The sequence below is a fragment of the Haliotis asinina genome, chromosome 6 (assembly GCF_037392515.1).
Source record: "Haliotis asinina isolate JCU_RB_2024 chromosome 6, JCU_Hal_asi_v2, whole genome shotgun sequence".
In the NCBI taxonomy this organism is placed as follows: domain Eukaryota; kingdom Metazoa; phylum Mollusca; class Gastropoda; order Lepetellida; family Haliotidae; genus Haliotis; species Haliotis asinina.
In genome coordinates, this window is record NC_090285.1 from 1,247,719 (window position 1) to 1,274,725 (window position 27,007).

A 27,007-nucleotide genomic window follows, 5' to 3' on the forward strand; every position below is an offset into this window, starting at 1 on the left:
TAACTAGTATTTGTTCCAAACGAAGAGCATCTGGCTCAGCAAATCCAACCAAGAACTCATGTGTGTATATTTCTGATGATAACCCTCAGTGTTGATCTCACTCAGTGGCAAAACCCTACGCCTTCTGGGATGCGGTCACATGGCTCAGCAGACGACAGTGGGATTTCTTTACCTTTGGCGCCTACGTTTGTGGTGGACCCCACAGCATACACCAAACATCTGTTTTTGCATTCGAATGTGATCAGCCAATAAGAGCCCGCTACGTCACCGTGCAGGACTTCGTGCACTGGGATCCCGATGTAAGCCAAGGAACACTGAATAGCCTGCACGTGACAGAGATAGAACTCTATGTGGAAGGTAGGAGAATAAGCACAGATAAGCTTTTGAATTCCAAGATAATGTCAGTATCACTTTTAAAGTACCCAAACTCGTTGGTTAAGTAAGTCTTGAACCGTGATCAACAGCATGACCATTTATCTATCAGGGCAGATACCATGATATGCATCAACCAAGTCAGTGAGCCTCGTGTGTCGCTTCTTAATTCCATTACTTCTATTCTGCATTTTCAAGGATATAGATTTCGAACGTTCAAATAAATATTATTGAAATAACACAACACGATAACACAACAGTGAAACTGAAATCCAAGGTTAAGGTTACCTGTCAGCGGATCACAGAAGTACGAATAACATCCTGTCAACTGTCTTGACTTCAATATTGATGTGCGGATGGGCCTGCTGCCATGCTCCTGCTTCACGGTGTGTATCTCCTTGTCTCTGTTTCCAGACACAGGGTGTGGTCGCACAATGGGGATGACATCTGGTTATATACAAGACTTTCAGATCTTCACCTCATCAGACAGTCGTGACAGTCTCTCTACGCATGCGCGTCTCCATCGTGAAAAGGGATGGTGCTGTGACCCGGACGACATGGAACCGTATATAGAGGTCGCCAAACCCCCTTAACTCGTAGTTGGAGCAGTGACTGCGTTAGTCGGTCGATACGGTTATTGTGGGGAACACATAGTTACTTGGTCTTAACGGGGAATACTGATGACCTGGGTAGCGATGTTGCACTGTTACCAGATTGCCAAGTAAGCAGGGGCTGATAGCTCTATGGTGCAGAAATACACTACTTTAACGTTTAGGAAACTAGCAAACCTTTGTGAGGGGCAAGGTGTTAATGGGCCTAGTTGCTCGAACACCTATTAAAACTTAAATTATCTATCTATCTAATACACTACTTTGGAAAGTTCCACCGCCCCAACATACTGCTCTTGATACACATTTGTAGATGTAGTTCAGTCATATCCTGGCGCTGATGATTACATCGGGTATGTTTACAACGACAGCATTACTCTCACATACCTAACATAACAATACACTGTTGTGACCTAGGTTGACCTCCTGACGCCGTCTGTGATGGACGCCATAGTGATACAGGGCTGGACGGAGGGCAACAACGCCCGCTTCGTGACGTCATTCTACGTGGGCTACCGAACGGGCAATGGCAGCTACACGTGGGTAGGGACGGAGAATGGAGCTAGTGCTACTGTGAGTAGACTTAACGGGAGTTTCTTATGATTAACCCGAAAATGGCGGATTTTGATAAATTTTAGAATTATCTGCCAAATGAATGAAATAGTTTTGTTCAATGTCCAGGAGTTCCGTGTTGACCCCGAGATTCACCCTGCCACACCCCAGACACTGACCCTCGGGAGGCAGGTGCTCGCCCGTCAGGTACGACTAGCCTTCACACACGCCGATGTGTGCCTCAAGCTGGAGCTACTCGGATGTCCAATGAGACGTATGTGGAAATCTTTATTGTCACGTTTAAGTAGTTGATGTGTTTCGATACTTAACACATGGTAGAATTATTAGTGTAACAGCAGTGTTTGTGAAGTAGAAGTAGTCGCAACAGTAGAAGAGGAAGTACCAGTAGTGGGAGGCGGTGGGCGAGCTGGCTAAAGCGCCAGCCAAGTGATCCAGCGAGGGTAAGGTGACGGGGTAGAGCTCACCTGTGACCGGCTGTAAAAACCTTGGAGTCAACTTTCTGTACATACTCTTTCCGTGTTGTCACAACCTCTTGTGTACAGTATACACAACCCTGTGCACTTAAAAGAACCCACGAATCCGTTCGTGTACGACCAGATGGTGGTCACATGAACACGTGCATACACCTAGTTGTGGGTACATCAACGTGCAGTAAACTTGGACGAAGTACTGTGACTATGTGTCACACCCATCTGTGAATGGGTACCTCGACAGGATGAGACGGATACAAATAGTTCTGTGCGCCTAGGGGCAGCAAGAGTTGTATACTCTCCAGGGAGCTGTGACTGATAATAATATGGACCGTTGATATTGACATCCAATGATCGAGAGAAATATGTCAGCGCCTTGAGCAAGCACTAATTGCCTGGATATGTGCGCAATATAAATATCCTATAGTAGTAGTAGTAGTAGTAGTAGTAGTAGTAGTAGTAGTAGTAGTAGTAGTAGTAGTAGTAGTAGCACCACCAGTGTTGGTAAAGTAGTAGTATAGTAACAGGAGTAGTGGTAGTTGCAGTGAAAGTCGTTCAGAGTTACCTCCCTTCCAGCCGACCTTGACCTGCGATGTGCGTCTCCGACCAGCGTGACACTAGGATGGCAGACTATGAGAAGATACCAACTCACTCCTCCACCGGTGGAAACCACGACGTCTCAGCTGTTTGCAGCAACTTGGGAAGACTGCTTCACTGCTTGCAACAACGACACTGTAGATAAGTGCGCGCAAGCAACATGGGCGGACACGTGCGACATGGTGGTGACAGACAGGTGTGCTGGCTTCACGTACGAGGCGAAGACAGGGCAATGTCACCAACACGTGGGGAGTCGTTACAGCCGCCACACCAAGCAATGGTTCCTCCGAGGGGAAGGCGTGACCGCGACCTATACACAGCGAATGTGCATTAAAGGTTAGGTCACCAGGTTTTGCACTCGAGGGCATGTTTACGTCAAGGTCAGTACTAGGACCTTCACCTCCGACCTCCCTCTTCGAGCTGTCAGTTTCCCACCCCTTCTTTCCTCGAACTGATTATTTATTTCACCACATACCATTTAGGAATTAGTGTATGTATATAAAACACATTAACACAGATCTCCCGTGTGGAAAAATACGAAAAGCATTCATATCCTTTGTTTACTCAAGACATATAAATTGGGTAGCAAATATGTCCCTGTGTTGCTGACAACACTGATGTTTGGCTACCTCCTGCAGGTGTCAATCATTTCCACGAATGTCACGCGACTCTCACGTCGCCAGCCGAGCTGCGTTCCCCGTCGTATCCCCTGTATTATGGAGAGGGCCTTGAGTGTGAGTGGAGGGTACAGTTTGCTCTGGGAGTGTTTATCCAGTTGACAGTGCTGGACATCGAACTGGCCACGCCCCAAACACAGATGAGGGTGAGTCATAATATACAGTAAAACATCAATTTAGTAAAAGCGTTATCGTAATTGACCAGAGGCATGCCCTCTAGACAGTAGGACCTAGAGTTTTTCTTGAAAGAACTATGCAGCTAATTCAGTTTGAAGTGTGTAAGTCTTTTTTGGGTTTTGTTTGGTTTGGTTTAGGTGTGTTTGTTGTTGTTTTTATTCTTATTGAAAAAAAATGTACATGGCCATTTTTCCCCATATGCTGAACAGAAATACGTTAAAACTGTACAAAGAAGATGTGTATGTTAATGTATACTCTCCCCTCAGTCCCAGTTCAGCCCGACCCTGGGGCAGTGCGAGGACACCCTTGCCGTGTACGACGGCCCGGGGACAGAGGCGCAGTTACTATGGTCCGTGACTGGGACAGATTCGGTCAACTTCCGGGAAAGTCAGCTCATCAGCAGTCAATCGCAACTGACCTTGACCTTCAAGTCTTGCTACAGATTCAGCGAGACATCCGCCAGAGGTTTCACGTTACACATTAATGAGACAGGTGTGGCGTTGTGTTCAGTCAAGTGACATTACTCTGTTAGCCAAACTGTCGGGCACAACTTGTGATACAAAACTTGTGACCAAAACGTTACTTTGACAAAAGCAGTCGTCGAAATGATCAAACGTGGAACACTGCAGTGATATCACCATCTTTTGCCCGACTATGGTATCACAATCATTTTACCCGACAATGATATCGCCATATTTTGCACGACTGCGGTAGCTGCATCTTTTGCTCGACTATTATATCACCATCGTTTGCCCTACTATCATACCAGCATCTTGTGCCCGGCAGTTCAATCTCAACCCAATATTAATGTGATAACTCCGCAACACTGTAATGGTAACTGAGGCTACATCAACCCACGCCCACGTGCTCCATCGGTTTATTTTGCAGACTGTGGCGGCTGTCAGCACGTGGGAGGAGCATGCTCGGGTGTCCCCACATGCGGGGATGAATGTGGCTACATCAACTCCCCCTTGTTCCCGCACATGTATGACGACTTCTCCAACTGCCAATGGCGGATACAAGGACGACAACTTGAATACGTCAACGTCACGTTCCTCTGGCTTGACGTCATCGGCGGTAACACGGTACCATCTTCATTTGTATTCTCGTCTCTTGTGTGTGTCCTTCTGTGTGCCCTTGTGTGTGTCCTTGTGTGTGTAAGGTTGGTAGAGTTGCGAACGAATATGGCGTGTGTATGTGCGTGTTTGCGTACTGGAGGAAGTGGACATGTTTGCTGGCGCGTATGCGTGTTTGCTTGCTGGAGCTTGATTGTGTAGGAAAGCGTGGATTCCTGATGTCACGTGTAAGTTTCGGAAGGTTATAGTGAGCTGTGTCCGAGATAACCGTCATTATTAGAACGCTGATTTCCAGACAGGCTATTTTCGGAACAACAGATGTTCTTTTCTGACAGTCGTTTACCGTTTATCTTATATTCAGGCGCTCCTGTGTTCACTGCTGGGAAGTTTGTAAACTACATAAATATAGATCGTTAATACAAACATAAATACACGATACATCGAATCACTGGTTTCCGGATGTAAAGTATCTTTTTTCACACGGCCATGTCTTGTATATTTCTCTGTAGGCCTGCGACGGCGACTACGTGCAGCTGTTCGACTACGACCTGGAGGGGACGCGCACACCACTGTCCCGTTACTGCGCAGAACGACGTCCCAACGGTGATATTCTGTCCAGCTGGAACTCCCTGGGGGTGGAATTCTACAGTGACGGGGATTCGACGGGGACAGGCTTCCAGATCAAGTACAGCCTAGTGAGGACAAGCCTGAGGGTTGATGCAAGTATGTGGCTGCTGCCTTGCCGTCACAACTTACTTGCGCGTTACTACATGTTACACAGTGTAATGTGACTACCAGACCAGGGCCCCTGACTACAGTTACTCTCGCAACGTCCTGGTTCTGTAATATTGGCGACCAACACCTCACTAGTTGACTTTACCAATTGTGTCAGACGACATTGTCTGTACCAAAGCCAGCAACATCAAAATACACCTGACCTATGTTTCATTATTTAACATTATGAGAAACACCAGGACGTTTTCCAGGACGCCAAGAACTCTACTTTTAGTCTAAGCTGGCATGATCAATCTTGATCTGTTTTAACGCTGGTACAGTTATATGGGGTGTGGGACCACTCCTGGCCAATAACTTGACTGCTGGAGACTTCCCACGGGTCTGCAGATAAGAATATCTAGACTCCTTGGCACCAACGTGTCACCCCATAGATAGGCCATTATATATACTTTTGACAAAAAGAAACTGATGCAATAATAGCAGCGATGCAGGGCCATATATAGCTGTAAATTAAAGTTCGGGCGTGTAGATCAATATCACTTGTTTCCATTATTTTGTCCTTTGTATCACTTTAATGACACATCGTCCATACATTGCATGTGGTTACTCTCCTTATTGCCCCAGATTCCACCTAAAGAGCTTCCCAAGGCTGGGCCACGTTGGAGGGCGAAAGAGGCTAGAACAAGGACAGAAATCAAAATTGAGCCGCATGTCGCGGGCGAGTCAGTGTCCTTTCACGATCACCAGATCAGTTGCTATGTATGCATGATCCTTACCCTGTACCAGCAACCCCAAACCCATCATAGTACATACATGTTGCCCTGGTATTGAAAGCGCCACTATGTCGCCAACAAATTGTTCTGCCATCTGTGAGGAGGACACCACTTAATTTGCTTGTGAACATAGTGCAATACAAATAGCGTACATGCCATGCCTGGTTTTGGCTCCTGTTAAACTGCCACACAAGACCCAAAGCTTTCAACCCCAACAATATTTTAGCAAGATACATCTGTTGAGTTACAACTTAATATCCCTAAATACAACAGACGAGATGTCCTTTATTTGCCAAGGTGCTCCGCACGAAGACGGATGGTACACGTTGGGCGACAGTGTGTACAGTCTCAACGTACACGAGATCGGCATCACGTGGGAGGAAGCACGTGACAAGTGCAGCCAGACAGGCGGCCATCTTGTCAGCATCCGAGACCAACAAGAGATGTCGGCGGTATACGCACTGATACTGTCAACAAACCTCTTCCAGCGCCGAGAGGTCTTCATTGGTCAGTACTCATCTCAATCAATCAATAAATGTTTATGATTCATTTTTTAAAGCGATCTGCATTGCATCGAGTTGCATCCCTTAGACGTAACAAGATCCGAGGATCCGAATATAGGATTGACTATGTCATTTTCTTAAAGTGTTTTGATGTAAATTAAAATGGTAAGGTAAAGAAGTAAACGTTCAAGACTAGTCTGGGTCTTTCCTCCCACAGTGTATGGTAGTGATGTTGATGAAATACTCTCAAACAGGGCATTAACTATCTATCCTGTATTTACCGTCACTTGTTGTAGGTTTGAGGAAGACTGTTGGTATTGGCTGGTCCTGGCTTGATGGGAGACCTTTGTCCTTCACTGACTGGTGAGACATTCATCTGACATAAGTTCTAGCTAGCGGTATACACCAATGCTCAATCAACACTGCTGCAGCCACAGGGGTGCCTGGCAAAACGGATAGAGGATTGCAAGATGTATACATTGTTGGCATACGTGTCATATTACGCTGTGTGTGTTGGTATAAGGATCTCCCAACCAGACGGGTTGTACCACGCGTTTTGTGGCGTGTTGACAGCTCTATCCTGTATATGTTGTTGCAGGTACCAACATCTCTCAACCCGATAGATTGTACCACCTACTGTGTGGCGTGTTGACAGCTCCATTCTGTATATGCTGTTGCAGGTACCAGGATCCTGTGACCAGGATCTCCCAGCCAGACGGGTTGGACCAGGAATTGTGTGGCATGCTGGTTATATCAACTCTACAGTCCACGGCCACATGGCATGACGTCGCCTGCGCATTCGACCAGATTAACCAGTTTGTCTGCGAGAAGAACATCGGATCATTCAATAGTTTGTTTGATTATTTGTCCTTTCGAAAGAAAGGTTGGTGAGGGGAATCCCAAAGGGCGGAGCCCAGAGGGACTTCCCGACCTCGATGTTTTTACACTGTCTACCAAAAACGAGGAGAAGTGTTTTCTCTTACATAAATTATGGATACCGTCGAAAATGGATAATTGCAATTTAATGAAGCTCGTCCATAACAATAACTGAAGCGCGCATAAAGTCAATTTAATGACAGTAACTATAAGTCGATAGCTTAACCCCACCAGTTTCTCCGGCCTGGTGGCCGTGCGGTATAACGTCTGCCAACGAATCTGAAACTTGCGGTTCCAATCTCGCTTGGGAAAACATTTGTACTTTGAGCTTAATCTTGAACGATATTTTTCAAATGATTCCAAACACCCAGATATCATTTGCATGTTGATGTTCCCATAAAGTTAGGAAAAATGAAACTTCTCCCTCCAAAACAAAAACCTCAAGTCCGGTTATTCTGGGAAAAGAAATCCTTACCTATTACTAGTATATAGTGAAAAACACACTTCCGCTTTATATAACTTCTCAAAGTATTTCAGCCGTACGATATAGACGTACATCCCAACTTTCAGGTGCTGTTAATGAAGAGGGTATGTAAGTACATATTCAACTATTGTCCACTTCTGACATGTCTATATTTTCAGACCTAACATTACCGTTTATGACCAAACTAAGTATCTATTAAACCTAGACTCGGGACGTCCAACGCTTCCGGTCACCAACTCCCCACCAGATGTCACCAACATGACTTACCTGTACAGGTGTGACAATGGGGAGTACATCAGCGAGGTGTACAGGTGTGATGGGGTGCGAGATTGCTGCGATGCTAGCGACGAAGAGTGCAATACGACAGCTTCAGGTGGGCAGTTTCTGCAATATGGCTGTCTGTAATCGTGTACACTCACTTGTAAAAGAAATGTCCCCAAAATAAAAGGTATTATCGTCTAAGTGGTCATATACGTGCATGTTTGGGAGCACATCCACTAAACACACATTAACATTTTATGTGACGGGAAAGCACCCGCTACATGTGTTAAGTGGTTAGAATGACTTTGAGTGCCAAAACTTTCCGCCCGTGCAGAAAAGTACCGAATTCAATCTGTATATAAAACATGAACGGAACTGTTCTCTACCATCACGTACACCTGTATGACCAACAAAACATGCCACGATTAACATCTGAGAAAAGAGCGAAATATCTTGGGCATCGACTCAGCAGATGGACAGTAAACAGACGTCTGCTTGCACATGGTATCAAGGACACAACGTTCAAGGGCGTTGACGCGTGAACAAGGAGGTCGGAGAATGGAATGTTCGTCAGTAGAAGCAACGAAAGTGAGGTCGAGATTTTTTTTCACAAATGAAAGCAGGTTTTAAATTAACAGACTGATGGTCGGGTAGGTGATTGAGCACCTGTGGCACCAACTCTAACGTCGCTCCCGAGAGCGTCTACCGCCTCCGTCGACCAGGAATGTGTTGATTCAGGTCCTGCAGGGACACTGGCTACAGGTACCACATCACGTGATCAGACGACTTGTCCACTCTGTGCGACATCGTGTCGAGACATCATGACTTATGGCCGGAGATGGTCACACGCGTTACAGCAGATTTTTTCTTGGAACTTTTTATACTGCGATATGTATGTTGGCATGTGCCCGAAAAACGAGCGATCAACTGTCGTTCGTCAACGAAGTCTATAAACATGTTGAATGAAGCCTGATCGCAATGATAGCCTACCCAACTGTAAAAGATAGGGTTGTGTTTATTGTTTATTGTGATAGGGTTGTATTTATTGTTTATTGTGATGGGGTTGTGTTTATTGTTTATTGTGATAGGGTTGTATTTATTGTTTATTGTGATAGGGATGTGTTTATTGTTTATTGTGATATTGTTGTGTTTATTGATTTAAAGCCTTGAACATACTTATTGTGTTTATCACTGTTGTTTGAGAGAGAACCATATTCATGGTGACGTTTCTTTTGCACGTGAGTGTATGTCACATCATAGACTGTTAGTAGTGATTTGATGCATCCGTATTGTGCTGGGGAAATTATCTTTCCAAACTGCATTTACCATCACGCTCGAACATCTGCTATAGACTTTACAATATAATCTATGAGTTGCGCTCCTCCTGTAGATGAAGGCGAGGCTGTGTGTTCTGACTTCCGGTGCGGTGATGGCAAGTGCTTGTCGCTGCAATTATATTGTGACGCCCACGCCGACTGTGCAGACGCTTCTGACGAGACCCACTGTGGTAAGATAAGAACAAATTGGTGACATGAACCACTCCCAATAAACAATTAAAGAACTTCTTTCGCCACCAGTCAGTTTCACGAGGCTGTGTAGAACTGAGTGAGCACCGTCACAAATTCAACATGATCGTGCCAAATCTATGCTCCTCATACTGGCATCGGTTGATGTTATGAATGTCTGGTGTTCAGTTCTAGTATGTTCGGCACTGTCGGAAGAATACGTCTGGAATATTGTGAAAGGATACCTCCTTTTAACAGATGAACTCAAAAGTCTATGATATGTTATGAAGACGGTCTTTAGTCTCTTAGGTGCGTCATAATGTTTGACATAATCAACGATTGTAGTACGTCACAAGTTACTTGTTATCTTAAATGTCGTTATGCTTTTTTGTTATTATTTCCCACATGGGCACATTGTGTGAAGCCTATTTTGATATTCCCCCACCGTGATATTGCTTCAATGTTGCTGAAAGCATAAAACCATTCTCGCTCACTCTACTCAACACCCACTCTCAATGTTTTTGAGGACGTCAATTTATATCATTCATAAAACTCTCATCATCGTCATCATTTCGTATGAATTGAAAATGGAAGCTATTTGACTTACGTGTGTCCGGAAGTATGTGTCATGTCGATCCTCCCGACAGGACAAATGTTGTTCCGTTTGTTAATGTCTATTGAATGATAACCCAGGGGAGGTGTACCTAATTAGGAAAAGGGTCTAGGTGTGTATATAATGCAGATATAAATCTAAGACGCTCTTAATGGACATATGCCTTCTGTAATGTCCTCCGAGATTCACATTCTTCGAGTCTTCACTTCTATCCGTGGACGGTTTCTAGTACCAGTTCATGTCCCAATTGTAATATCCCAGAATTCCCGGCATGTGCTGCCTCCCAGTTCCTGTGTACAAGCGGTCAGTGTGTGGAGATAAGCCAACGATGTGACCTGAAACCGGACTGCCTTGACCACTCGGACGAGGAACATTGTGGTTTGTACTTTAGCCATATCTGTTTCAGTTAAATTATATTACATGTATTTCTCTTCGTTGCCTACTGTCACCATGTCTGTGACCTGTATCAAAGGCCACATATCGTATATGATGATGGTTGTTGTATTAAAGGTAACTGCATGTGTCGGATCTTGGAAGTCATGGGAAAAATCAGTGTCCAGGAACTTAGCCGTGGAGACATCTGTTTGGATGGAATGGTCAGACTGATTGACAGGCGGTATCCAGACGTTTCTTGGATCCACTCCACCATTCTGGTGCTTATGGCAATCGCCAGAGACCTGGATCACATCAGGGTGGCACGTGATGCTGTATAAACCCGCATTAAACCAAGTTCAAACTGCCTTTGGTAAAAAGCCAAAACACTATACACGTCATATTTTTGCATCCATCCAGATTTCTGCCCTGCATCGACCTTCTCGTGTTATGACGGGACTTGCATACCGCTGAGAAAGCGCTGCGACGGCCACGTGGACTGTGGTGGCGCCTACCACGAGGACGAGGATGTCAGCTGTGTCAGTCAACCGCCAGCCACATGCAACGACTGGTTCCAGCTCGGACAGACCCAACCGGGGCAGTTCCTCGTCAGTCCAAGTGGTGTCGGTATGTGATGTGTTGTTCATGGTGCTGGTATATTGTACTAATGCACGGTATAACTATGATACATGTCGTATAGAGTAAACTGCTAATATCGACCTTTTTACGACAGAGCCCTTCCTAGTACAGTGTGTGTTTGACGAGAGTTTCGCCTACACGCTCGTGCATCACAACAAGGAGGACATCATTCGTATCACACAGGAAGAGGGCACTGCGCATGTCGAGTTGACCTACCAGGCGACAAGGGAACAGATTAACGCTCTGAAACGCAAATCTTCATATTGTAGACAGTTCTTGCGCATGCGTTGTCACCATAGTAACACGATCAGAAAGGGCAATGTGTATTGGAACGAGTGGCGTGGCCCAAAGTACACCCTCAACTCTAGTCCCTTTTACTGCTGCTTCTTGAGGAAAACCTGTCAGGGCTCGCTTGATGTGTGAGTATATGGTGCGACATGCGTCAACAGGAACGGTGGTGCGTAGATGTGTCTTCTGTAAGAAGTGTGATGAGTTAGTTCTCAGCAGGCCGGGTTCTCATTATGTCCTCCATATCAAGGGTGGGGAGTGAGTATGTCCTCCATATCAAGGGTGGGGAGTGAGTATGCCCTCCACATGAAGGGTTGGGAGTGAGTATGTCCTCCACATGAAGGGTTGGGAGTGAGTATGCCCTCCACATGAAGGGTTGGGAGTGAGTATGCCCTCCACATGAAGGGTGGGGAGTGAGTATGTCCTCCACATGACGGGTTGGGAGTGAGTATGTCCTCCATATCAAGGGTGGGGAGTGAGTATGCCCTCCACATGAAGGGTTGGGAGTGAGTATGCCCTCCACATGAAGGGTAGGGAATGAGTATTTCAGCCACATGAAGGATGGGGAGTGAGTATGCCCTCCAGATGAAGGGTTGAGAGTGAGTATGCCCTCCACATGAAGGGTTGGGAGTGAGTATGCCCTCCAGATGACGGGTTGGGAGTGAGTATGTCCTCCACATGAAGGGTTGGGAATGAGTATGTCCTCCACATTAAGGGTTGGGAGTGAGTATGTCCTCCACATGAAGGGTTGGGAGTGAGTATGTCCTCCACATGAAGGGTTGGGAATGAGTATGTCCTCCACATGAAGGGTGGGGAGTCAGTATGTCCTCCAGATGAAGGGTTGGGAATGAGTATGTCCTCCACATGAAGGGTTGGGAAGTGAGTATGTCCTCCACATGAAGGGTTGGGAATGAGTATGTCCTCCACATGAAGGGTGGGGAGTGAGTATGTCCTCCAGATGAAGGGTTGGGAATGAGTATGCCCTCCACATGAAGGGTGGGGAGTGAGTATGTCCTCCACATGAAGGGTTGGGAATGAGTATGTCCTCCTAATGAAGGGTTGGGAATGAGTATGTCCTCCAGATGAAGGGTTGGGAGTGAGTATGTCCTCCACATGAAGGGTTGGGAATGAGTATGTCCTCCAGATGAAGGGTTGGGAGTGAGTATGCCCTCCAGATGAAGGGTTGGGAATGAGTATGCCCTCCAGATGAAGGGTTGGGAATGAGTATGCCCTCCAGATGACGGGTTGGGAATGAGTATGTCCTCCAGATGAAGGGTTGGGAGTGAGTATGTCCTCCAGATGAAGGGTTGGGAATGAGTATGTCCTCCACATGAAGGGTGAGGAGTGAGTATGCCCTCCAGATGAAGGGTTGGGAGTGAGTATGTCCTCCACATGAAGGGTTGGGAATGAGTATGCCCTCCACATGAAGGGTTGGGAATGAGTATGCCCTCCAGATGAAGGGTTGGGAATGAGTATGCCCTCCAGATGGAGGGTTGGGAATGAGTATGCCCTCCAGATGACGGGTTGGGAATGAGTATGTCCTCCAGATGAAGGGTTGGGAGTGAGTATGTCCTCCAGATGAAGGGTTGGGAATGAGTATGTCCTCCACATGAAGGGTGGGGAGTGAGTATGCCCTCCACATGAAGGGTGGGGAGTGAGTATGCCCTCCAGATGAAGGGTTGGGAGTGAGTATGCCCTCCAGATGAAGGGTTGGGAATGAGTATGCCCTCCAGATGAAGGGTTGGGAATGAGTATGCCCTCCACATGAACGGTTGGGAATGAGTATGTCCTCCACATGAAGGGTTGGGAATGAGTATGTCCTCCACATGAAGGGTTGGGAATGAGTATGCCCTCCAGATGAAGGGTTGGGAATGAGTATGTCCTCCACATGAAGGGTTGGGAATGAGTATGTCCTCCACATGAAGGGTTGGGAATGAGTATGTCCTCCACATGAAGGGTTGGGAATGAGTATGTCCTCCAGATGAAGGGTTGGGAGTGAGTATGTCCTCCACATGAAGGGTTGGGAGTGAGTATGTCCTCCAGATGAAGGGTTGGGAATGAGTATGTCCTCCACATGAAGGGTGGGGAGTGAGTATGCCCTCCACATGAAGGGTTGGGAATGAGTATGCCCTCCAGATGAAGGGTAGGGAATGAGTATGCCCTCCACATGAAGGGTTGGGAATGAGTATGTCCTCCAGATGAAGGGTTGGGAGTGAGTATGTCCTCCAGATGAAGGGTTGGGAATGAGTATGTCCTCCACATGAAGGGTGAGGAGTGAGTATGCCCTCCAGATGAAGGGTTGGGAGTGAGTATGTCCTCCACATGAAGGGTTGGGAATGAGTATGCCCTCCACATGAAGGGTTGGGAATGAGTATGCCCTCCAGATGAAGGGTTGGGAATGAGTATGCCCTCCAGATGAAGGGTTGGGAATGAGTATGCCCTCCAGATGACGGGTTGGGAATGAGTATGTCCTCCAGATGAAGGGTTGGGAGTGAGTATGTCCTCCAGATGAAGGGTTGGGAATGAGTATGTCCTCCACATGAAGGGTGGGGAGTGAGTATGCCCTCCAGATGAAGGGTTGGGAGTGAGTATGCCCTCCAGATGAAGGGTTGGGAGTGAGTATGCCCTCCACATGAAGGGTTGGGAGTGAGTATGCCCTCCAGATGAAGGGTTGGGAGTGAGTATGTCCTCCACATGAAGGGTTGGGAATGAGTATGTCCTCCACATGAAGGGTTGGGAATGAGTATGTCCTCCACATGAAGGGTTGGGAGTGAGTATGTCCTCCACATGAAGGGTTGGGAATGAGTATGTCCTCCACATGAAGGGTTGGGAATGAGTATGTCCTCCACATGAAGGGTTGGGAGTGAGTATGTCCTCCACATGAAGGGTTGGGAGTGAGTATGTCCTCCAGATGAAGGGTTGGGAATGAGTATGTCCTCCACATGAAGGGTGGGGAGTGAGTATGCCCTCCACATGAAGGGTTGGGAATGAGTATGCCCTCCAGATGAAGGGTAGGGAATGAGTATGTCCTCCACATGAAGGGTTGGGAATGAGCATGTCCTCCACATGAAGGGTTGGGAATGAGTATGTCCTCCACATGAAGGGTTGGGAATGAGTATGTCCTCCACATGAACGGTTGGGAGTGAGTATGTCCTCCACATGAAGGGTTGGGAGTGAGTATGTCCTCCACATGAACGGTTGGGAGTGAGTATGTCCTCCACATGAAGGGTTGGGAATGAGTATGTCCTCCAGATGAAGGGTTGGGAATGAGTATGTCCTCCACATGAACGGTTGGGAGTGAGTATGTCCTCCACATGAACAGTTGGGAGTGAGTATGTCCTCCACATGAAGGGTTGGGAGTGAGTATGTCCTCCAGATGAAGGGTTGGGAATGAGTATGTCCTCCACATGAAGGGTGGGGAGTGAGTATGCCCTCCACATGAAGGGTTGGGAATGAGTATGCCCTCCAGATGAAGGGTTGGGAATGAGTATGTCCTCCAGATGAAGGGTTGGGAATGAGTATGTCCTCCACATGAAGGGTTGGGAATGAGTATGTCCTCCACATGAACGGTTGGGAGTGAGTATGTCCTCCACATGAAGGGTTGGGAGTGAGAATGTCCTCCACATGAACGGTTGGGAGTGAGTATGTCCTCCACATGAAGGGTTGGGAATGAGTATGTCCTCCACATGAAGGGTTGGGAATGAGTATGTCCTCCACATGAAGGGTTGGGAGTGAGTATGTCCACCACATGAACGGTTGGGAGTGAGTATGCCCTCCACATGAAGGGTTGGGAGTGAGTATGTCCTCCACATGAAGGGTTGGGAATGAGTATGTCCTCCAGATGAAGGGTTGGGAGTGAGTATGCCCTCCAGATGAAGGGTTGGGAATGAGTATGCCCTCCAGATGAAGGGTTGGGAGTGAGTATGTCCTCCAGATGAAGGGTTCGGAGTGAGTATGTCCTCCAGATGAAGGGTTTGGAGTGAGTATGCCCTCCATATGAAGGGTTGGGAATGAGTATGCCCTCCAGATGACGGGTTGGGAGTGAGTATGTCCTCCACATGACGGGTTGGGAATGAGTATGTCCTCCAGATGAAGGGTTGGGAGTGAGTATGTCCTCCACATGAAGGGTTGGGAATGAGTATGCCCTCCAGATGAAGGGTTGGGAGTGAGTATGTCCTCCACATGAAGGGTTGGGAATGAGTATGTCCTCCAGATGAAGGGTTGGGAGTGAGTATGCCCTCCAGATGAAGGGTTGGGAATGAGTATGCCCTCCAGATGAAGGGTTGGGAATGAGTATGTCCTCCACATGAAGGGTTGGGAATGAGTATGTCCTCCACATGAAGGGTTGGGAATGAGTATGTCCTCCACATGAAGGGTTGGGAATGAGTATGTCCTCCACATGAAGGGTTGGGAATGAGTATGTCCTCCACATGAAGGGTTGGGAATGAGTATGTCCTCCACATGAAGGGTTGGGAGTGAGTATGCCCTCCACATGAAGGGTTGGGAGTGAGTATGTCCTCCACATGAAGGGTTGGGAATGAGTATGTCCTCCAGATGAAGGGTTGGGAGTGAGTATGTCCTCCACATGAAGGGTTGGGAATGAGTATGTCCTCCAGATGAAGGGTTGGGAGTGAGTATGCCCTCCAGATGAAGGGTTGGGAATGAGTATGCCCTCCAGATGAAGGGTTGGGAGTGAGTATGTCCTCCAGATGAAGGGTTGGGAGTGAGTATGCCCTCCAGATGAAGGGTTGGGAGTGAGTATGTCCTCCAGATGAAGGGTTCGGAGTGAGTATGTCCTCCAGATGAAGGGTCTGGAGTGAGTATGCCCTCCACATGAAGGGTTGGGAATGAGTATGCCCTCCAGATGACGGGTTGGGAGTGAGTATGTCCTCCACATGACGGGTTGGGAATGAGTATGTCCTCCAGATGAAGGGTTGGGAGTGAGTATGTCCTCCACATGAAGGGTTGGGAATGAGTATGCCCTCCAGATGAAGGGTTGGGAGTGAGTATGTCCTCCACATGAAGGGTTGGGAATGAGTATGTCCTCCAGATGAAGGGTTGGGAGTGAGTATGCCCTCCAGATGAAGGGTTGGGAATGAGTATGCCCTCCAGATGAAGGGTTGGGAATGAGTATGTCTTCCTGATGAAGGGTTGGGAATGAGTATGTCCTCCACATGAAGGGTTGGGAATGAGTATGTCCTCCACATGAAGGGTTGGGAATGAGTATGCCCTCCAGATGACGGGTTGGGAGTGAGTATGTCCTCCACATGAAGGGTGGGGAGTGAGTATGTCCTCCAGATGAAGGGTTGGGAATGAGTATGCCCTCCAGATGAAGGGTTGGGAATGAGTATGTCCTCCACATGAAGGGTTGGGAATGAGTATGTCCTCCACATGAAGGGTTGGGAATGAGTATGTCCTCCACATGAAGGGTTGGGAATGAGTATGCCCTCCAGATGAAGGGTTGGGAGTGAGTATGTCCTGCACATGACGGGTTGGGACTGAGTATGCCCTCCAGATGAAGGGTTGGGAGTGAGTATGTCCTCCACATGAAGGGTGGGGAGTGAGTATGTCCTCCACATGACGGGTTGGGAATGAGTATGCCCTCCACATGACGGGTGGGGAGTGAGTATATCCTCCACATGAAGGGTGGGGAGTGAGTATATCCTCCACATGAAGGGTTGGGAGTGAGTATGTCCTCCACATGAAGGGTTGGGAATGAGTATGTCCTCCACATGAAGGGTTGGGAATGAGTGTGTCCTCCAGATGAAGGGTTGGGAATGAGTATGTCCTCCACATGAAGGGTTGGGAGTGAGTATGTCCTCCACATGAAGGGTTGGGAATGAGTATGTCCTCCACATGAAGGGTTGGGAATGAGTATGTCCTCCACATGAAGGGTTGGGAATGAGTATGTCCTCCACATGAAGGGTTGGGAATGAGTATGTCCTCCACATGAAGGGTTGGGAATGAGTATGTCCTCCACATGAAGGGTGGGAAGTGAGTATGCCCTCCACATGAAGGGTTGTGAATGAGTATGCCCTCCACATGAAGGGTTGGGAGTGAGTATGTCCTCCACATGACGGGTTGGGAGTGAGTATGTCCTCCACATGAAGTGTTGGGAATGAGTATGTCCTCCACATGAAGGGTTGGGAATGAGTATGTCCTCCACATGAAGGGTGGGGAGTGAGTATGTCCTCCACATGAAGGGTTGGGAATGAGTATGTCCTCCACATGAAGGGTTGGGAATGAGTATGCCCTCCAGATGACGGGTTGGGAATGAGTATGCCCTCCAGATGAAGGGTTGGGAATGAGTATGTCCTCCACATGAAGGGTTGGGAATGAGTATGTCCTCCACATGAAGGGTTGGGAATGAGTATGTCCTCCACATTAAGGGTTGGGAATGAGTATGTCCTCCACATTAAGGGTTGGGAATGAGTATGCCCTCCACATGAAGGGTGGGGAGTGAGTATGTCCTCCACATGACGGGTTGGGAGTAAGTATGTCCTCCACATGAAGTGTTGGGAATGAGTATGTCCTCCACATGAAGGGTTGGGAATGAGTATGCCCTCCACATGAAGGGTTGGGAGTGAGTATGTCCTCCACATGAAGGGTTGGGAGTGAGTATGCCCTCCACATGAAGGGTTGGGAGTGAGTATGTCCTCCACATTAAGGGTTGGGAGTGAGTATGTCCTCCACATTAAGGGTGGGGAGTGAGTATGTCTTCCTGATGAAGGGTGGGGAGTGAGTATTTCACCCACATGAAGGATGGGGAGTGAGTATGTCCTCCACATGAAGGGTGGAGAGTGAGTATGTCCTCCAGATGACGGGTTGGGAGTGAGTATGTCCTCCACATGAAGGGTGGGGAGTGAGTATGTCCTCCAGATGAAGGGTGGGGAGTGAGTATGTCCTCCACATGAAGGGTTGGGAGTGAGTATGTCCTCCACATGAAGGGTGGGGAGTGAGTATGTCCTCCAGATGAAGGGTTGGGAGTGTGTATGTCCTCCACATGAAGGGTTGGGGAGTGAGTATGTCCTCCACATGAAGGATGGGGAGTGAGTATTTCACCCACATGAAGGATGGGGAGTGAGTATGTCCTCCACATGAAGGGTGGAAAGTGAGTATGTCCTCCAGATGAAGGGTGGGGAGTGAGTATGTTCTCCAGATGAAGGGTGGAGAGTGAGTATATCCTCCACATGAAGGGTGAGGAGTGAGTATTTCACCCACATGAAGGGTGGTGAGTGAGTATGTCCTCCACATGAAGGGTGGGAAGTGAGTATGTCCTCCTGATGAAGGGTTGGGAGTGAGTATGTCCTCCACATGAAGGATGGGGAGTGAGTGTTTCACCCACATGAAGGATGGGGAGTGAGTATGTCCTCCACATGAAGGGTTGGGAAGTGAGTATGTCCTCCAGATGAAGGGTTGGGAGTGAGTATGTTCTCCAGATGAAGGGTGGAGAGTGAGTATGTCCTCCACATGAAGGGTGAGGAGTGAGTATTTCACCCACATGAAGGGTGGTGAGTGAGTATGTCCTCCACATGAAGGGTGAGAAGTGAGTATGTCCTCCAGATGACGGGTTGGGAGTGAGTATGTCCTCCACATGAAGGGTGGGGAGTGAGTATGTCTTCCAGATGAAGGGTGGGGAGTGAGTATGCCCTCCAGATGAAGGATGAGGAGTGAGTATGTCCTCCAGATGACGGGTGGGGAGTGAGTATGTCCTCCAGATGAAGGGTGGGGAGTGAGTATGTCCTCCACATGAAGGGTGGGGAGTGAGTATGCCCTCCAGATGAAGGTCGGGGAGTGAGTATGTCCTCCACATGAAGGGTGGGGAGTGAGTATGTCCTCCACATGAAGGGTTGGGAGTGTGTATGTCTTCCAGATGAGGATAGGGAGTCAGTATGCCCTCCAGATGAAGAGTGGGGAGTAAACATGTCCTCCAGATGAATGGTGGGGAATGTATATGTTTTCCAGATTAAGGTTGGGAGTGAGTATGTTCTCCAGATGAAGAGAGGGGAGTGAGTATCTCCTCCAGATGAAGGTTTGCGGAGTGTGTATGTCATCTGCGGGAAAAAACGTTGGTCTTATACGTGTACTGAGATTCAAGATAATTACAAACCACGATTGCAAACAGTTGGTTACAAAACGAAAGTTGACATGTAAGGTTGCAATTTGGATCTGTTATGGAATAGTCACATTAAACCGTTCCACCAAATGACGTGTTTACAATAACATGTTTACAGATGTTTTATGAAACACAGGGGCGGTGGGGTAGCCTAATGGTTAAAGCGTTCGCTCGTCACGCCGAAGACCCGGGTTCGATTCCCCATATGGGTACAATGTGTGAAGCCCATTTTCTGGTGTCCCCCGCCGTGATATTGCTGGAATATTGCTAAAAAGCGGCGTAAAACTAAACTCACTCACTCACTCACTTATGAAACACACTTCAGCCCAGTTTAAAGTGGAGTGAACAATCTGAGAATGCCCAGAACATAGACACTAATAGCTGAGATGTCTCTCCTCGGCAGAAGTCGTTACATGGAGATTTGAGGGCAAAGCGGAAAGATGAGTCGTAAACAAAATCTCGACGTTTCAGGTCATAACTTTGTAACAGTTTAACACTAAGCCAGAAGCTCGACACAGACTGTTGAATAGGGTCTCTTTCTTAACTTGATGTATTACACTGGTATCTTTTTGTGTAATGTTTCTTGATTTTATCAAGACAAGTTCGTAACTAATGTCTGGTTTCAATCACCAGGTGCCACTGTGAGCGGACACGTGAGTCTTGGTACGCAGCAGACGATAACGAATGGCGAGAAGACGCAGACTACATATTCAACACAGAAGCACTTCCGGTCCTGAAACTGTTCACCACCGAGGTGGACTTTTCAGAGATGATGGAGTACCGGCTAGGGCCGCTAGAGTGTCTACAGGGTGCGTATATGTCAGGATTAGTTTAGTTTAGTTATATTTAACGCCTCCAGCTCTATTACGACAGTCTGTAAATAACACAGTCTGGCCCTGACAATCTACAGAATGACATGGATCTACGGTGTTGGGATACGATTATATGTGTCCAATACGTCATCGAGCTTATCCTCCAGTTCCTTGGTCGCCTCTTACTATGAGCATTCGTGTGTCATTCTTATACTGTCTACAGTCTGTGTAACTTTGTTCATGTTCTGTGATATACAGTGGAAATCGCCTAAGTATAGACCGCTTAACTAAACAAACAATATAAGTAAACACTACTCTTGGCTTCCGGCAAATATATTCATTAATTATCACTATTACAGTGTGGTTAACTAAACTCACATAAGTAAACATTACAAAGGAGTAACAGTGTTCCTCCTGGTTTCAGTGCTGTCCCGGGCCGATCTGCAGGCTCGCAGTTTCCTGTGTGAGAATGGCTTCACTGTGTCCAGTAGCGTCCGATGTCGACTCCAGTACGACCAATTCAGGGAGCCGGTCGGCTGCAAGGATCTCACTCACCTGAGAAACTGCGGTAGGTGAACCTGCTTAGCTTTATCCATGAAGAAACCGTTATCTGGCGTTAACACAATACATGATTATCACTGATGCTCCATTACACTCTTGATAACTGAAGGTACAAGTGATGGAAATGCTGTTCCCAATTTTACAAGCTGTCTGTATGTTAGCATTGTGTTGCAGGGGACGAGACTTGCCCCTCTGACTATATGAAGTGCCCAAACAGCTACTGTGTGTCTGTCAGCCTGGTCTGTGACGGTCGACCTGACTGTCAGGATGGGGAGGACGAGATGAACTGTGGTAAGACACGCGCAGACCACGCACATGCATACGCAAAGGACGCGCACGCACTGAATCTACCTAAGCCGGGACAAACGCCCGTACTTGAAACTACTATACGGTGGTGCAAGTTGATTTCTGTATTGAAACGTAAAATGTTTCGCTTTAAAAGCCCAGTCCATATTTTCATAGGCAAAAAGATAAGACGCTGGTCTGGTCGCAGACTCGTTCTCGTATCGCTCTAATAGAGCTACAGTCAGACGTCAAGAGAACACTTCTCGACAAACCTCGGACGGCGTTAATGATGTGTTTGAGAACATGAGACTTTCGGAATATCGTGTTTATGTGCTTGTGTTGATATCTGATTGATGTGACGTTACCTTTGACAAGCACTTGTTCATTTTCAGACAGCTGGGCCTGCCCTGGACTGTACCGTTGCCATGCGTCACGCACGTGTTTACCATGGAGTCACGTCTGTGACGGCGTGACCCACTGCCCTCGCGCGGATGACGAGTTCCTTTGTCACGTGGTATGCCCTGATGGATGTATCTGTGACGGCCCATCAGTATCCTGCAACACTATACACAGCACCAACATCGCCAGCATCCCTAGCGACGTCAGGGCTCTGAATGTAAAAACCTTGGACATACACGACGTGTCATTCAGTACATTGACGAACCTCTACCAGTTAAACCTCTCCAATGCCGTTGTGGACCACATAACAAGTGATATGTTTAGTGGGTTAAGGAATCTGAGAATACTGGACTTAAGTTTCAACTTGTTAGAGGTTATAGGACCCAATGTATTTCGAGATTTGCAGAATTTAAAGACATTGGTTTTATCTGGGAATAACAGACTGCGATATTTGTCTCCTGGGGCGTTTACAGGCCTAAGGAATGTTGTTAATGTCGACCTGTCTCGACTCGCCATAGATGTGTTGGAGGAAGGAGCATTCGATGGGCTCAATGGCGCGGTAGCATTGACTCTTGAAGGGAACAGGATCAGCAAGATAGAAGGTGGAGCATTTCAAGGTCTGGTTTCTTTGAAGAATCTGGACCTTAGAAACAACCCTATCAGCTCCTTCACTGGGGACATCTTCACGGGCCTATCCACCCTCGAGCACCTTTACACTGACTCGTATATGTTCTGTTGTGTCCGGCCGCCCACCGTCCCTTCCGATCAGTGCCTGCCACCTGCCGACGAGTTCTCCTCTTGTTCCGACCTGATGAGGAACTTGGCGCTGAGAGTGTCCATGTGGATCCTGGCGTTCTCGGCCCTGCTGGGCAACATGGCTGTCCTGGCTTACAGGGTGGTGTTCGATAAGTCAGGACTCCACAAAAGTAACGGCATGTTGGTAGCCAATCTCGGGATCGCCGATTTCCTTATGGGTGTGTACATGTTGATAATAGCCAGCGCTGACGTCTTCTTCAGGGGCATCTACAGCTGGAATGATGTCACGTGGAGACACAGCTGGTTGTGCAGAATGTCCGGCTTCCTGTCCATGGTGTCAGCGGAGGCATCTGTCCTCTTCCTCACCGTCATCACACTCGACCGCTTCATCGCCATCAAGTACCCGTTCAGTAGGGCTCGACTGGGGCGTCATGGAGCAGGGACAGCATGCATCATCATCTGGATCATCAGCATCGTCATGGCCGCCGTCCCACTACTTCCTCTACCCTACTTCGACGGCGGCTTTTTCTCCCGATCTGGTGTCTGCCTTGCTCTGCCACTCACTAGAAACAGGCAGCCAGGATGGGCGTATTCCACGGCCATCTTTGTTGTCTTTAACTTCCTTTGTTTCGTTGTGATCGCTATGGGCCAGACTGGCATCTATCGTGAAATCAGGATTTCAGGTCGGAGAGTTCAGCGGCAGCAACGGAGGATCGATTTGAGCGTCGCTCGGAAGTTGTCCTTCATCGTCATCTCGGATTTCCTCTGCTGGTTCCCAATCACTGTCATGGGTGAGTGCATGTTCCAGATACATCACCGGTCAGTCTGTTCTCTCCGACACTGTCATGGGTGACTGGTGTATGACAGTCAGGGGTCACTCTGTTCTCTCCGTCACTGTCATGACTGACTGGTGTATGACAGTCAGGGGTCAGGATTGGTTTCAGATTCATTCCCCTGTGTTTGTCTATAATAAACATCCATTGGCACATGACAGGTTGTAGTATTGGTCATTCGTTTGCTTTAACCACAACCTGTTACATAGTTTCCAGTGTGGTACAGTTGAAATAATACTGTCCTACGGCGTACATCAGCTTTCACGAACTTTGCCCCAGAACTTCCGGCTCCGCGGTGTCAAAACGTCGTCTGCTGTATTTCAGGTTTGGTTGCAATGAGTGGTCACGTGATCGGTGGAGAGGTTTACGCTTGGGTAGCAGTGTTCGTCCTTCCCATCAACTCCGCCCTCAACCCTGTCGTCTACACCCTCTCCTCCATCGGTTGGACTACTGTCAGAACCCAGGTACGTCTCTACTACGAACAGGCAGAAACAATGAAAGTGGCAATGCTTTCTTGGAAATTACCATGACGTGCTTTCAGTTTGGCGGGAGTTGTGCTCTGATATCGGTCTTGTGGCATATATTACCTTACCGTCTGTTGTTGCAGGTGCTGGGTATGGACACTTCCTTCAGTGACAAGTCCACGAAGCGGGAGAAGTGTGAGTGTTCAATAGATTTCTCCGTGTTGGTGGCATGTTCGGATTACTGCTCTGTTGTAAATAGTCTAGACAGTTATTACTGCGTTCGGCAACATCCCAAGACACATCCAGAATATAAGTTTGTTTAAACAAATTAGGTTGTCAGAAGATAAGTGATCGGTGTCAAGGCTCTGCCATAGTGTTGTGTTGTAAACCTGCGTTATCTCTGAACGTTACTACCACCACCCCGTGCGTCTATTGGCAGTGTCACAAGACTACCAGAGCGTCATCAAACAACTGCGGGCGGGAAACACTGACATCGTGTTTACACAGCCACCGAACAGCCTCAATCTCACAACATTCCTTGCTTCAGCCAATCAGCTGTCCTTGGTGAACGTGCTACACGTGGCACGACATGTGGTCATGATGGTCGCACGCCTCCACGCCCAAGGCCTGGTCAGCGGCTTCGTGGAGGAAGAGAGCGTATTCCTTGCCGTGTTTGAGGAGGTACGTCACACCCATCTCAAGGTAACACTGCGTTGATTAGCAGATGACGCCACGCTCCTAGCAGGGCAATAGTTCATGCACGCCCTCTATGTCCATGCACGCCGTCTGTGTCCATGCACGCCTTCTGTGTCCATGCACGCCTTCTGTGTCCATGCACGCCGTCTGTGTCCATGGACACAGACCCATGCACGCCGTCTGTGTCCATGCACGCCTTCTGTGTCCATGCACGCCGATGCACAAATGGCTGCATACTCAATCGACCATTATTGGTTCATTTGGGGAACTGTATCTCATTGAACCCGTAGCGGTCTAAAGCTGGTTTCTTACAATGGGAACACTAGACTATTTTTATGAAGAGCCTTGTAACATTATTTCCGCACCAGGTAGTGATATCAGGTCTGCCTGCCGCCGATAATCGCACCTGTGGTCTCTCTTTTGAACGAGCGCTTGTTTCCATTTTGATCTATGAAAGGTCGGCATGGCCTTCCTTTGTATATGCCTACATTAGATACAATGATCCTACCATCAAGTGGCATACACCAAAATATACATGCATTTGCTCCAACTGTCTGATGCAGGCGTCAAACATTCTTCACCCCTGTACATTGAACGTTGTCCTGTCTCCTCCAGGGCCATCTACCCAGTGTATGGATGTCCCTCAACCCCTCCAGACCCCGTACGGACAGCGACTTCTACACCGATATCATCGACTACGGTCGTCTGGTGTCGAGGATGTTACGGGCCTACACCGTGGCGCGCAAGGAGCAGGAGAAGAACCGCGGAGCAAGCCAAGCAATTGGCTGAATGTCTCTGTCACCCTACACCAACGCTTTAATGTCATTAGTGAACGACACCAGCGGTATAATATCACTGGCACCGGACAGTACCCAACACCAGCAGTTACATGCCATTAGCACCGGACATCAATGGTTTAATGTCATTAGCACCAGACGGTACCCTACACCTACAGTTTAATTTCATTAGCACCGGACACCAAATGGTTTGATGTCAATAGCACCGGACACCAATGGTGAAACGTCGGTGGCATCGGACAGTATCCCACACCAACGGTGTAATGCCATTAGCACCAGACGGTACCCTACACCTACAGTTTAATGTCATTAGCACCGGACACCAATGGTGAAACGTCGGTAGCATCGGACAGTATCCCACACCGACGGTGTAATGCCATTAGCACCAGACGGTACCCTACACCTACAGTTTAATGTCATTAGCACCGGACACCAAATGGTTTAATGTCATTAGCACCGGACACCAATGGTGAAACGTCGGTGGCATCGGACAGTATCCCACACCGACGGTGTAATGCCATTAGCACCAGACGGTACCCTACACCTACAGTTTAATGTCATTAGCACCGGACACCAAATGGTTTAATGTCATTAGCACCGGACACCAATGGTGAAACGTCGGTAGCATCGGACAGTATCCCACACCGACGGTGTAATGCCATTAGCACCAGACGGTACCCTACACCTACAGTTTAATGTCAATAGCACCGGACACCAATGGTGAAACGTCAGTAGCATAGGACAGTACCCCAAACCCACGGTTTAATGCCACTGGCATCGGGCGATACACCTCATAACAGTCGAGCACGTTTATACTTTAACAATATTGCATATGAGGATGTGGCATATTCGAATGTGTTTGTTCATTTTTAATGTACTTGAGCCATACACTAGTACGGTCTGCCTGTGAAGTGTGCAATATTGTTGAACCATTTAACCGCTGTCTTTGCCATATGATCCCGTCAAGTGTGTGTAGTGTGTGGTTTTGTTGTTTTAGGCTTGGCTCAATAAAATATAAGTTGTCATTCGTTTTCCTGTTTGTGATTTGTAGGCATAAAAGTCTTAATAGTTAATCTACTGGCATTTTCCAAATTTTACCTTTGGAGTGCGTAATCTTTACAAAGGTAGCAAACCTCAATACAGCCTACAATTAGCAACTGCAATGCGTCAAGTATACTAACGGAAAAAAGTAGCTGAGCTTCATATTAAATTTCATAAAACGTTTATTCCGTGACGTTGTATGAGAAGTATAGCCGACGATTATTACCAGTCACACTTTTGTCATGGTCTGATTGAAATGCACATGTTGCACGTGTGTTTCGAGTGCCGTTGCTAGTTTCGTGCTTTACATGTTAAACTCAGTTGTGATTTTTTTTTCACACGTGCTTTTTCAGACCACAAGAGCACATATTGTTTATATGTCAGGTGATCAGAAAAACACATTATTGGTTCTGTTTTCTCGGCAAAACATTATGCCCCGTCTGTCAGAAAATTAACGTCTACGTGCCGTCGGCATGCTTCACACTGGAATGCCCCAGGTAGACATTTTAATGTTCGTCGGAACAGCATTTCGACTCTCTGGAGACGTTATGACAACACTCGTGACATACGTCGATCCGATTGTCTCGTCGGCAAGATAACCATATCCGCCTTGTTCATCAAAGGAATCGGTTTCAACCTTGACAGCTC

General features: G+C 47.6%; 1 protein-coding gene across 1 annotated transcript; it reads left to right on the top strand.

Moving 5' to 3' along the window:
* Positions 1 to 331: 331 nt before the first annotated feature.
* LOC137286192 (G-protein coupled receptor GRL101-like) lies at positions 332 to 26,343 on the top strand. Its single transcript, XM_067817902.1, has 25 exons — positions 332 to 357; positions 787 to 947; positions 1,398 to 1,553; positions 1,662 to 1,806; positions 2,600 to 2,956; positions 3,259 to 3,443; positions 3,741 to 3,966; positions 4,363 to 4,559; positions 5,060 to 5,273; positions 6,356 to 6,565; positions 6,858 to 6,924; positions 7,242 to 7,411; positions 8,127 to 8,294; positions 9,573 to 9,689; positions 10,562 to 10,678; positions 11,093 to 11,299; positions 11,406 to 11,730; positions 20,349 to 20,524; positions 20,952 to 21,095; positions 21,263 to 21,379; positions 21,766 to 23,319; positions 23,686 to 23,825; positions 23,969 to 24,020; positions 24,265 to 24,506; positions 25,137 to 26,343. Exons 2-25 carry the CDS (start codon positions 807 to 809, stop codon positions 25,308 to 25,310), a joined length of 5,601 nt encoding a protein of 1,866 aa, XP_067674003.1. The 5' UTR covers positions 332 to 357; positions 787 to 806; the 3' UTR covers positions 25,311 to 26,343.
* The last annotated feature ends 664 nt before the right edge of the window (positions 26,344 to 27,007 follow it).

Bases quoted from the DNA above. Each gene is read 5' to 3' on its own strand.
- LOC137286192 (XM_067817902.1), top strand. From the start codon at position 807: ATGGGGATGACATCTGGTTATATACAAGACTTTCAGATCTTCACCTCA. The intron at 6,566-6,857 runs GTCAGTACTCAT...CACTTGTTGTAG, and splicing joins GCGCCGAGAGGTCTTCATTG to GTTTGAGGAAGACTGTTGGT. The intron at 24,507-25,136 runs GTACGTCACACC...TGTCTCCTCCAG, and splicing joins TCCTTGCCGTGTTTGAGGAG to GGCCATCTACCCAGTGTATG.